The 12,836-nt window shown below is 45.3% G+C and overlaps 2 protein-coding genes across 3 annotated transcripts in view; one reads left to right on the top strand and one right to left on the bottom strand.

The window, feature by feature from the left end:
* Window positions 1-533: 533 nt before the first annotated feature.
* Window positions 534-5,214, bottom strand: GINS3 (GINS complex subunit 3). Of its 2 annotated transcripts, XM_015812197.1 has the most exons (3): window positions 5,032-5,214; window positions 4,139-4,369; window positions 534-995 (listed from the first exon to the last, which is right to left on the bottom strand). In XM_015812197.1, the coding sequence occupies exons 1-3, from the start codon at window positions 5,212-5,214 to the stop codon at window positions 765-767; spliced, it is 645 nt and encodes a 214-aa protein (XP_015667683.1). In that variant the 3' UTR covers window positions 534-764. The 2 variants fall into 2 exon arrangements, with proteins under 2 accessions (XP_015667683.1, XP_015667684.1); XM_015812198.1 differs by lacking the exon at window positions 4,139-4,369.
* A 1,930-nt stretch (window positions 5,215-7,144) lies between these two features.
* Window positions 7,145-12,836, top strand: part of HYDIN (HYDIN axonemal central pair apparatus protein) — a 119,595-nt gene continuing 113,903 nt past the window's right edge. Inside the window, exons 1-4 of the mRNA XM_015812175.1 lie at window positions 7,145-7,157; window positions 7,559-7,690; window positions 9,348-9,473; window positions 11,422-11,541. Coding sequence (XP_015667661.1) covers window positions 7,571-7,690; window positions 9,348-9,473; window positions 11,422-11,541 — 366 coding nt within the window. The 5' untranslated portion in view covers window positions 7,145-7,157; window positions 7,559-7,570. The remainder of the gene's footprint in view (window positions 7,158-7,558; window positions 7,691-9,347; window positions 9,474-11,421; window positions 11,542-12,836) is intronic.

The following is a 12,836-nucleotide window of genomic DNA, read 5'->3' on the forward strand; positions in this document are numbered from 1 at the left end:
CTCAAATTGATCTCTCCTTGATAAGTTTTCACTCATTACTTTGTGTCCTGCCCACAAGTGCTTTGGTTTAGATTAGAACAAGAAAAGAAATAAGAAATAAGGAGAAATTTCCTGGAAGTACAAACAAACAATGGAACAGCTTGTCTCCAGAGTTGTGGGTCTTTCATTACTGAATGTTTTCAAAAAAATATTGGACAACCATTTGTCTGTCACAGTACCAAGATCACATGAAGTGTTAGAACCACTTATAAGCAGCTCTTTAACAGAAAGAACTGTTTGTCCTGAGACCCCGGAGGTGGTCACAGAAGTGCAGCTTTTAAGAGCCTGCATTTCTCATCATCTTTGTGAGTGTTAAGACGCAGGCTACACTCCTTGGACCTGTTCTGATGGTCCTAGGAAAGGCCACTTTACTGGCAAGAAACAGGAAACTGGGACTAAAAAAGGATAGCTATCTGCTTACATTTTCATTGTTTGCTACAGAAAACTTGCTGGACAATAGCTAATTATTCCATGCATTTCTAGAGTCTTTCTTTAAATTATTAAAACAAAGATCTAATAAAAACATTGAAATGTTATTTCCCAATGCGATTTTTTGCCACTGCTGTATCTATTCCTTCAGAGCCAGAACATTGTTTGGATCTAACTTCAAACTACCACTGGAAACAATTTTAATTGGATATGTGAACATTGATTCTTCTCAGTGCCTGAACCCAAGCATAAATTCACAAATGTTTCCTACAAGGCCTCACCCAGTCTTTGTGATCTCAGCTGTCCATGTCAGTGAATTTTCTCTTTTTGTAATTCTGGATGAGGTTAGATACCGTGATCTGGGAGGCCTTACCCATTTCCCAGCACTGGAAGTCATGGAGTCCCTTCTGGCCAGTCTGAAATAAGGCCCGCTCCAACTCATCCAGTCGGGCCACCAACGCAGACGTGTCCTCATTGAAAGTATTCTGGGAAGAGTCCATGATGTGACGGAAACGGCCAATAAATGTCTATCAACAGAAATAGATCTATTTAGCATAGAAAACGTTGGCTTGGATCCTCGCAAAGAAAAGATTGGTAACTTCTGCAACAAATGCAATCACTTTCATGTAGAGACTTCATAGCGACTACCTGATTCTAGGATACAAAAAAACTGTTTCTGTGCCAGGCTACATTTTAATCGTGAAATTGTTTAACCTGGGAATGGGAAGATGGAGCAGCTCGACATCACAGGGGTCTGAAAATTTCAATTCCCAGCAAAACTAGGCAGTGCCATTTAACATTAGGAATAAGTCCAACATAGCTGCCTCATCCTGTCCTAGCAGTCATCCTCATTACCATTCTAGGCAAGGCCTTTGGGAGCTGGAGTACAGCAGCATTGGATGGCAAGAGATCCCCAATTCACATTCAAAGGCTGCCAGAATGAAATGAAAGATCCGACTGCCCTTGAAATGGATTCTATGCATCTCACTCAGCAGCAATACCTGAATGACATCATTGCTGAACCAAGGCTGCAATCATAACTCAGAACTGATAAATAACCACCCCATTCCTATCCCAAGGATCAGTTCAAAGCCCTTCTGGAATGGAAAATTTTATAGTCACAATAACAAGCATCAAAATAATATTTCAGATGGCTCTAATACCAGAGGTTGCCATCTGGGCAACTACTAAATGGCTGCACCGGGATAAGAAAATGGTATTTTGCTACCATTTTATATTTTCCAGATTTCTATAACCTGAACCTGATAACATAAAACTTGTGTTCATTGAAGTAGAATTTTTGTTAAATCCCAAATAGGGTTTTAATATTTTTATATATGCTTAAAATTAATTTCATACCTGCATATACTGTATAAAATGATAAAAGAGCTTTTAAATAGATTATGTCCATTAAATTTAAGTTTGCTAAACTGAGTTTTGTTAAATAAGGATTTCCTGTATCACTCTACTGAAAATTGTGGTTATTTTTCTCTGCTTATATTTGGGGTTGCCTCTCTCGTTAGTAGTGCCTTCTTATTACCAAAAGCCATTATAATTGTGCCTTTGGGCTAAAAACATGCTCTTGCAGTCTTCTGTTTAACAGCACAAATATCAGCCTCCAGTAGTAAAATGTAATAAACAAATGTATATACCCCAATAAAAACACTTTTAATATTTTCATTACAAATATTCTGGTAAAAATTGTTTAAAAATATTTTTTCTTTGGGTAACAAAATACAACATGAATGAAGGCGAACATACGTGTCCCAGGTTAATGTTGCATGAACCAGTCTGAGTGGGCCACCGGAACCAGAGGTTGTCTTCTGAGGTTTTGGACTCATGCTAGAGCCCTTCCTCAGGGAACGTCTCTCTAATAGTGTGTGTGTGTTGGGCTATTCTGTGTGTGATATTTATATGATGCCTGTTATGTGTAGTTTTGTAGCGATGGATTGGGGTGTCCATGGCTATTAAGTTGTTGGCTGTTGTTTCCTTGTGCTAACAAGCCCTCACCTCCTAAGAACTTGATAAGCTGGCAATAAATCAGCACTCCTGTTGACTGACAAAGGGCCCATTTCCCAGGCTTCAATCACTATTCAATTTCCAAGGCGCCTGAGGGCGGGACAAGAAGCAAGGGATGGAAACTAATCAAGGAGAGAAGCAACCTAGAACTAAGGAGAAATTTCCTGACAGAACAATTAACCAGTGGAACAACCTGCCTCCAGAAGCAGTGAATGCTCCAACACTGGAAGTTTTTAAGAAGAGACTGGACAGTCATTTGTCCGAAATGGTATAGGGTTACCTGCCTGAGCAGGGGGTTGGACTTGATGACCTCCAAGGTCCCTTCCAACTTTATTATTATTATAATATTATTATTATTATATTATTATTATTATTACTTCCCCAGCTGTTTTTGTGCCCGCTCGTCCAACAATCTTAGTACTGTGTTTCCCCGAAAATAAAGACCCGGTCTTGTGGTTTTTTTGCCTCCAAAAGAGGCATCAGGTCTTTTTTTTGGGGGGGGGGTGTCTTTTCCACTCATCTTGCCCAGCCGGCCCACTTCTTCTGTGGCTGAAGGAGCAGCTTCATTCTGCAGCTGAGAATGGAGCTTGGGACAGCATTTCACCATCAAGAGGCCTTTCCGGAAGGCCTGTGCAGCTGAGAACCGAGCTACAGATTGAATCCATAGTTTGGTTCTCGGCTGAACAGGCCTTCCGGAAAGGCCTGACTGTGAAATGCAGGCCCGAGCTCCATTCTCAGCTGCAGAATGAAGCTGCTCCTTCGGCTGCAGAAGGTGGGCTGGCAAGGCAAGTGTCGACCTTTGGGAGACCTGGCTGCAATGGTAAGCTACACCCTGCCCTAGCTTGATTTTTAGGCGTGTGCCTCGCCCAAAGTTAGGACTTATTTTTGAGGTAGGGCTTATATTAGTCCACTCCCAAAAATCAAGCTAGGGCTTATTTTTGGGGTAGGTCTTACTTTCAGGGAAACACAGTAGCTGCAAAATTGAATGTATGTCCTTGTTCATTGCAACAAGGTCGAACAAGGAGAAACAAACTCATTGGTAGCTTATATTTCGAAGAACAAGGACAGAGGTCCTTTTAGCAGAGTGGGTGTGTTCTAGTCCCCTCTATGTTGTCACATTACAAGTGTGAGGAAGCATGCCTTCCCTCTCATGGCTCCCACCCTCTGGAACAGCCTACCCCCATAGATAGCAATAGCACTTAGATTTATATACTGCTTCATAGTGCTTTTACAGCCCTCTCTTAAGCGGTTTACAGAGTCAGTATATTGCCCCCAACAATCTGGGTCTTCATTTTACCGATCAACCTTGAGTTGATGAGATTCGAACTGCCAAACTGCTGGCAGGCGGCAACCAGCAGAAGTAGCCTGCAGTACTGCATTCTAACCACTGTGCCACCAGGCTCTGGTGACAATGCCCTCTCTTGGGGTTCCTAAAACCCCTTATGTCCTAGCTTTGTTATCAAGCCTAGGGTTACAGTCATGTATTCCCAGGGCTCTGGTCTGGTTTGTTACTGTTATGACTGGGCTTGTGGTATTGTATGTTTTTAACCTTTTTTTTATTTATAAGGGAACTAGAGTACTGGAATGGGTGGCTATAACAAGTTTCAAATAATAATGAAGAATTATAAGCGGTAAGAAGCAGACCTTTTACCTGTAGTATAGATTGAGCTAATTCAGTATTTTCAGGATTGTCAAAATTGAGTAACTGGGACCCAAATCCATAGTAATATGGCCCCAATTTATGCAGGTCAACCACACTGGCATCAGCATTAAACACTGTCCGCCAGCTCTCCTTGTAAACTTTTGGCAGCTCCACAGAAATAATCCTCCGCTTGTCATACAAGCCTTTGGCCAACCAGAGAGGGATTTCCAACTTTGAACCCTGGATAATTGGAAAGAACACAAAAAAGCTAAACCACAGAAGGTAAACCACAACTGAACACCCCTAATGCTACTCTGAGTAGCCCTGAAAGTAGAGAAATTCACTAGGGATCAGCCAAGTGCAAGACATCTGCAGCAACAGGATTTTCCACATCGCTCCTCGCTTTAACTGTTTAACTGTCTGTCTAGAGCAAGCAGTCGCGACTGCTCTTGCGAGGGAAAGAAGCTGCGATTGAGTGGCGGAGGCAGACCCAAAGGCGTTTCTGAGATGGGGCGGGCCTCGCTCAGCCAAGGCGAAACTTACAAAGTCAAGAAAGGCTTCGAAACCCATGGAATCCCCCCCCCCCCGGCGATCTCGAATCTGAGCACGGGGACCGGGATGTCAGCACTCCGCTTCCTCGGGCGGAGGCGTTCGAGAGCATTTGGGGCAGCCATTCCTTGGCCTCTCCCTGCCAGCGAGGCTGCTGGACACAGACGAGGCCTAGCCTGAAGCACCGCCGGCTATAATCCACTCGGGCCCGGAGCCGCCGTCGCCCGTCTAAAGGAAGCCCCAGAGCAGCCTCAAGACCAGCCAGCCAAGGGTTCCGTACTTCCGGGCAGACGCTACTTCCGCCGCGCGGCCGCCGGGAGCTGTAGTCCGCAGCAGCACGGGGTAGCTCTCACCTCCGGGAGCGCCTTGCTAGGCGCAGCGGCCGCGGCGGCCCTGGCCAGGACGCCAGCCAAGCGAGGCCAGGCGACCTCGGCCCGGCCCGGCAGACGCTCCTGCGACATAAGGATGTCGGCCAGCGAAAGGAAGTTCTCCTCGGGACCGAGCGCGGCCTCCACCGGCGCGTAGGGCTGCGCCATGTCGCCTCCCGAGCTGTCCCGGTGCCCAGCGTTTCCTCAGCCCGTGCGCCTGCGCATAGGCCCCAGCGCCTACCGCCTTTCCATTGGCTGCGAAGGGCGGAGGCGGATCCGTGGCCGCTGGCCGGGGCGCGCGCGTCGAAGCCCCTCCCACCCACGGAGGGCCCAGGTGGCGAGGCTCTTCGGGCGAGCTGTTGCTCGGGGCTCCCAAGGGGCGGGTGGGCCTGGATTGTCTCCCAACGCGGCGGTTTCCACGCTGGCAACTTTCAGACTTCAACTCCCAGAATTGCTCAGCCAGCATGGGTTTGCGTAATGGCTGGTGGGAGTTGAATGCCACAAGTCTTAAAAGTTGCTAAGCTTGGCGAACCCTGCGCAACGGGCAGGCCGCTCTTCGCCTCGGCCGCCTCCGCAGTTACGTGTCAGGGCGCACCGGGTAGATGCGTCGGGCTCCGAGACCGAAATCATTGCCCTCGGACATGTTGCGATGCAATCTGTTTCACGTGCACCGCCAGAGTGCCTTTTGCCCGTTAAAAGGAAGGCAGGAATTTCACTACTGTTAACATCTGAATTGCTCTTCCTCTGAATAGGAAATGATCTTTTTTCTCCTATGGGATCGGCTATTTTTAACCTAAAAAAATTAAATTGCTGAAATTTTAAAAACAACCATGGTTTGCAGAAATCACTCGGACCTTCCCATACTCTAATAATTTGCTTCTGAGTTTTCTGTAAACGTTTAATTTTATTTAACTTTTTTATATTTGATGTGTTCTTATCTCTTAAATATTGGACTATAAATATAAAACTCTCATCCAACTTAGAGCCCTGTAATGCCCTACTCACTACTTCCGTTCAAACTTGCAACGGACTCATCAATACACACAGGCTCCAATCATTCAACTAATTATATTCAAGCTAACTATTCTAGCACTGATGTTATAGGTAACGACACCTTTGCATAAAAACAACCGAGCTCAGAGACAACCAAGGACCTCTAAGTAGACTCATCTAATGGTGCTATAGAACAGCCCACATTTGGACATCTTTTCTACTACCGGTATAACCAGAGTCTTGCAAACTGAATGCTTCACAAAATCAGAATGACGCTAGAAACCTCACCAAGTCAAACCAGGAACTGGAGAGGAACCGTAATTGAGATGTGTTTGAAGGAAGCGCAATCATTTTATGTCAAAGCCAAAGCTGCAGCGACTCTTGCCCTCTGCAATGCAGGCGAGGAGCGCATAGCCCACACGGTTCTTCTAAGGCAGGCTCTGCAACCATTAAGACTTGCGGACTTCAACTCCCAGAATTCCTCAGCCAGCATAGCTGCCTGGGGAATTCTGGAACTGAAATCCACAAATCTAAAAGTTGCGAAGTCTGGAGACCCCTGTTCTAAACTGGTTCTAAGTAAAGGGGGTGTGTGTGTCACTGCTTTTGTTTGGGGTTTTATCACTGTAAGAAGCTCGGAGACATCGAGTCAGTCCCGGAGCTGAGGCTGCTCCGCTAGACCGGAGCCGCTAGACCGGGGCGACCTGGCCTCCCGCGGGGGAGGCGGGAGCCGTCGGGGCACGTGAACCGAGCGGTTCGCCGAGCCGCCATCCAGGAGACTGAGGAGGACGGGGGGGGGGGGAGGCGCGCCCGCGAGGCCGCGCGCGCGGCACGCTTCCAGGCATTTCCAGTCGGAGGTGGGGCGTGCGACCGTTGCCATAGCGACGCGGCAGTGCGTTGCCGGGACAACGGGCGGCGTCGAGGAGCCGAGTGCCGGGCTTCGGAGCGTTGAACGGGCGCGCTCGGCCGGGCCGCGTTCCCTCGGACGCCTCGCCGTCGGCGGAGAGCAGGAGAGCCGGAAGCGTCGCCGGCGCAGCTCCGAACGCAGCTCTAGAGAAGCCGCCGTCGCCGTCGGGGACCTTCCGGGAGGCGTTTCAGGGATCGCCTCGTCGATCCGCTGGGTGGGGCCTGGGCTTGCCCCCCCAACCCCTACCTCCCCCCGACGTGCGGGAAGGCTCGGCCGTCGGTGGGCGAAGCGGCGAGCGGGCGGGTTCTGCTAGACGTCGGGAGCAGTTGGGATTTCCTCCCCGTCTACAGCTCCGGCTTTTACAGCCTGGAACCCTGAAATGCCAGTTTACGCAAAGGCCTTTGCCCCGGCGGGGGTCGGGAGGTAGTGCGAACTCCGCCCGCGGGAACTTCCGCGCAATTCTTCCCGCTTTGGGCTGGAGGGAACCTGGGGGGCATCTGACCACTTGGCAGGGACCGGTCTATTTCTCATTGACAGCCCAAATACTACTATGCATTTCAGATAACTCCCCTTCCCAACGCCCTGTTTTAAAGAAGCTTATTGTTCTTCTTTCAGAGGCTGACAAAGATGCTAACGGATCGAGCCCGGAAATCGCTGCTTCCTTTGAAGTTACCAGAAGGATTTCAGAGCAAAGTGGTTGCACCTCGCAATGCAAAGTTGGTTACAGAAGAAAAGAAGGATGTTCTGGTATGTTCCTTTTTAGGGGTCACAGCCTTTGGGGATGGATGGGCACATGCAGATATTTGAAAATGTGTCATGGGATAAAGGAAAACTTCCTTGGGATGTCCTTGACACCTGGTGACTATATGGCTTCAACTGTGTTGTTTTCTTAACAGCATTAATGGTTTGCCATTACCTTCTGCTTGGCTGATTTTTGACTTCCCAGCATTACAACAATACTTTATTAAACTTGCATGCCAGCCAGCAAAGAAATTACAATAAAATCAATAAATTACAAAAAAATTGATAGCAAGTATGATGACTAGAGGGTTTTCACGCTTCCTTGCTGAAGGCCTGGGTGATGGTCTGGTCATCAACCTTGGGATTTCTTGATAGTTTCCTATCAGTGTCTGAAAACACTCATTTCCCAGAAAGTAAACTGGAAGCAAAAGTAACTGAGAGCCAGTTTGGTCTAATAAAACACCATGCCAGAAACCAGGAAGCTGTGTGTTCTAGTCCAGGGGTCCTCAACTCCTGGTCCATGGACCAGTACTAGGCTGCGACATGCCAGCAACCGGTCCACACAAAAAGCAAAGCCCCATCCACGGAATGCAGGTAGCACACAAAACCATGCACCCTCCGGTCTGCAGAAAAACATCTCTTCATAGAACCGATCCCTGGTGCCCAAAAGGTTGGGGACCTCTGTTCTAGTCCTACCTTAGGCATGAAAACTGCTGGGTGATTTTGGACCAGTTCCTCTCTCTCAGCCCAATTCACCTCACAAGTTATTGTTGTGGGGGAAAAGGAGGAAGGTGTATTGGATATGTTTGTCGCTTGAGTTATTTATAAAAATAATAAAGCTAGATAAAAAAATCTTAAAAAATAGCATAACCAAAAATGCAGTTCCAAAATAGGTGACGTCTGAGATTGAATTTGCATTTTTCAGATCCAGTACCCAATTCATTGAGGAGTGTCAGGATGATATAAATGGACCCAAGAAATGAAATGCTGGTAGTCCTTGATTTAAGATGGCAGTTGGAACTGGAATGTCCATCGCTATACAAGTGATGGCAATCCCTGCAGTCCCAGCAGCTGCCATTACCTGAATTCCATGAATCCCATAGTCTTTAGGCAAGGCAATTTCCTGCCAGCTTCTCACACCAAAGTTTCAATGAGGAAGCAAGTAGGAAGTGGCAAGTCCCAGGCTGGCAATTGCCAGGTGGGGGAAGGAGCAAGAGGACATGGGGGGGAGAGCAGGAAATCACAGGCAGGACTGGCAGTGCAAGAGGGGAGAAATGGGAGGCTCAAGTCAGGGAAGGTGCACTAGTTGGTTGGGGGAGAAGTGCAACGAGATCTAGGGAGGGTGCAGGGAATTTCAAGTCAGTGTAATGCAACATAAAGAGTGCAACCTCTCCACAATTATCCATTTGGAGATGGCTTTGTTCAACCTAAGGAAAATAGGGAGGCATAGAAGAAGGCTGCAAATTAATGTTATTACAAATGAAAGTTCCAATAATTGAAATGGGCAATCTGCATTTATGACTTTTTAAAGGGTTTCAGTGGGAAATCATAATTCTTCTCGGACTCCACCACAACCAATGGTAAGCCCATCTGATGGAACAGGAACAGCAGGAAAAGTCAATCTTGATGAAGGTTTTTGATGTACTTTTGCTTCTCTTTACAGCTGACACCCTCAGCTTTTCTGGAAGAGATGTCTCTCACAACGGAACAAAGGCTAGCAAGCACCCATGAAGTACACTTGCCTCGCATTATTCAGCTTTTGGACATGAGTGAAACCTCACACCAGAAAGTAAGTATTTTCTTCCACTTCAGTGCAGGACCTGTGGTGCTTCTTGCCATACACAGGCATGGAAGAGTTTTTGCTTGCCACATTAAATGCAAGGGGTATGTTGAAAGAAAATTAATATTTCAAAAATTGTTTGATTTTTTTTACCAAAATATAGGGCACAGGATTTTCTTATCTTAAAAAAGATAAATAAATATTTGTATATTTTTTACATTAAAAAAGAGAAGAGATGCCAAAGGTAATATGAATTGTTTGAGAAATCCTGAGGCAAAATTTGATGTGGCATCCATGAAGTTGGAGTGGAAAATGTGCACCTCTGTATGATCGGGGCCATGTCTCAAAATGGCAAAATGGAGCTGTATTTATCTTGTTGGAACAATCCAAACAAAAACATCCAAGTGGGGTTGTTTTTCACTTTACTCCACACAATACCAATTTATTAAAGTAAACCTTCAATTTAATTGACTTCCGGTTAGCAGAATTTAGATGTATATGAATAAAGTCCCATCTTAGGGTCTAGTCCCTAGACTTAGGGCCAATGACTTTCTCTCATCCAAACCAACTTCATAAGGTTATTGTTGTGGGAAAATTAGGAGAAGGAATGAGTATTAGATATATTTGCCCCCTTGAGCTGTTTATAAAAGTAACAAAGGTGGAATATAACTTAAATAAATAAATATAATTCAAATTAAATGTGTGTAAAATTCATTCTGATTTAATTGATACTCTGCTTGAAACCTGTCTCCCCCCTAGTTTGTTAAAGGAATTTGTGATGATAAAACCAGTGGCCGTTTGTTCTCATTTAATGTTGTGCCAGGCCCTTTCCTCCTGAGCCTGTCACCTCATCACATCTAACTGGAAAGAGGCCAGGCCAGGTTGCTCCCACCCTGTGGCCTAGGAAACCACAATCTCCCCCTTGGCTACTCCAGCCAGATCTCAGTGGCTGGGAATCAGTTCTTCCTTGCTCATGCAGAGCACAAGCTTGCCAAGGAAGCCCCAAAGCAAGAGGCTGGCCTGATTTTTCCCCCCTGCAAGATACTCAAATAGCAAATACAGGTAGTCCTCGACTTATGACCACAATTCAGCTCAAAATTTCCATTGCTAAACAAGGCAGTTGTTAAGTGACATTTGCTCCATTTTCGACCTTTCTTGCCACAGTTGTTAAGTGAATCACTGCAGTTAATAATAATAATAATAATAATAATAATAATAATAATAATAATAATAATAATAATAATAATAATAATAAAAATAAAAAATAAATAAATAATAATAATAAAGTTGGAAGGGATCTTGGTTAAGTTAACCTGGCTTCCCCATGGACTTTGCTTGTCAGAAGGTCACAAAAGGGGATCACGTGATTCTGGGACACTGCGATCGTCATAAGTACATGCCAGCTGCCAAATGTCTGAACATTAATCACGTGACCCTGGGGTTGCTGCAACTGTGGTAAGTGTGAAAAACAGTCATGAGTCACTTTTTTCAGTGCCGTTGTAACTGAATAGTCATTAAATGAATGGTTGTAAGTCGAGGACTACATGTACCAATCCCATAAGTTGATGCCTGAGGGCAGGAGTGCAGCTGGGCATCTATCCAGTCTTCTGGGCTTTCCAGCAGTCAGAGTTTTCCTGGGGGGGAAAGTTTTCTGGCTGAATATCTGCCTCGACCACGGCTCTTCAAAGCCCCAGAGACTTGCCAAGCCCCCACATGGCCAGAGCTGAAAGAGCCCCCAGGCGTGGCTTCACTTACAAAGGTAGCTGCGGGTAACCTGAGTTGTGGACTGTGGCTGAGTTTTAAACTCATCTCACTTTTCGGTCAAGTATACTGTTTTGGTCTATTTGATCTTATTGCCAATGTTAGCTGCTCTTTACCTGACGCTGTAACGGTTATAGATGCAATGTAACTGCGCTAAGCAACTCCAGCATTTCCATCTGTTGCTCTGCATCTTCAGTTCTCCTCAGTTGATCTGGACCGGACTCTGTTTCAACCGTTCCCATCAGAAGTGGTTTTTCAAAACTATGCCCCCTGTGAGCTCTACGAAGTACCACTGGTCCTGAGGAACAATGACAAGGTAGCCTTCATCAGCAGACTTGGGATAAAGTCTGTGGGGAGAGAGGGTCATGAGAGGAAAACCTCTGAGGTTTCAAAGAAAATCTCCAGTTGTAAACTTCTTATAACTCTTTGAAACCTAAAAGAGTTTCAGATGAGATGGATGTATTTTTCAGAAATATATCACAAGACAAAATAATTACAAATTAAATAATCTTAACATGTTGTACAATTCTTTGCTTAGCTGAGAAAAAATGATGAGGAAAATAACAAGAATCAGAATAATTCTGCATTTTATTGATGTAAAGTAAGTTACTACAAAATCTGGAAGGAAACTAAATTTGCAAGATAATGCTCCTAACAAGTTATTTCAAGAGAAAGATTTGCTTTCTGGATGAGAGAGTTGAGGAAATGCAGCAAACCAATTCTGCAGATGATACAAAGCTAGCATGGGTAACTAATACTTGAGAAGGAACAAAGTTAAGAAAAACTCCGAAAGAATGCTGGAAGTAAACAAATAAAATGAAACTTAACAAGAAGAAATGTAAAATCATGCATCTTGTTAAGAAAAATGAAAGAAAGATGTGCAGCTTAGGTGAAATTTGCTCAAGGGCAGCATTCAAGAGGAGGACTTTGGTATACTAGTGCAGGAGTCCCCAACCTCCGTGGACCAGTACCGGACTGTGGCATGCCAGCAACCGGTCCACACAAACAAGCAAAGCCCCATCTGCGGGATGCAGGCAGCACACAAAACCACCCCCCATCCAGTCCACAGAAAAACCTCTCTCCACAGAACCAGTCCCTGGTGCCCAAAAGGTTGGGGACCTCTGTACTAGTGTACTAATACAAGTCCAACATGTTCCAACAGTAGAAGGGCAATTACATCTTCTTTAAAAATAATTCTTATTGAATTAAAAAAAGACAATACAAACTAAACACAGAAAGGAAAATAAAATAAAGATAAGAGAAAGTGCAAGAAAAAAGGAAAGAAAAAAATCCAGGAAAGAATAAAAAAAGAGAAAAGAAATATTTAAAGAAGTGACTTCCAATCATTATAAAAAGTACAAGGAATAAGTCTTCACCCCGAAAGATTACATGCAGGTATCTCTTCTTTCCCTTCACTGGAGATTTTCAAATAGGCTGGATAGGAGATGGTATACTGAATCTTGCAGTGGAGTTGATGACCTCTTAGGTTCCTTCCAGCTCTATGGTTCTGTAAAGAGAGACTCATGTACTTGGAAGCATCATGGCTTTCTGGTTGGCTGAGCAGAAAGAAGCAGCATGACTAGGTCGCTGAGGCAATCAGTATTCTGTTGG

Source organism: Protobothrops mucrosquamatus, unplaced genomic scaffold (genome assembly GCF_001527695.2).
Source record: "Protobothrops mucrosquamatus isolate PMUCROS unplaced genomic scaffold, P.Mucros_1.0 scaffold74, whole genome shotgun sequence".
In the NCBI taxonomy this organism is placed as follows: domain Eukaryota; kingdom Metazoa; phylum Chordata; class Lepidosauria; order Squamata; family Viperidae; genus Protobothrops; species Protobothrops mucrosquamatus.

Coding starts and splice junctions, on each gene's coding strand:
- GINS3 (XM_015812197.1), bottom strand. CDS start 5,214: ATGGCGCAGCCCTACGCGCCGGTGGAGGCCGCGCTCGGTCCCGAGGAG. Junction 4,370..5,031: donor CTAGCAAGGCGCTCCCGGAG/GTGAGAGCTACC, acceptor CCAATTATCCAG/GGTTCAAAGTTGGAAATCCC. Junction 996..4,138: donor TAGCTCAATCTATACTACAG/GTAAAAGGTCTG, acceptor TTCTGTTGATAG/ACATTTATTGGCCGTTTCCG.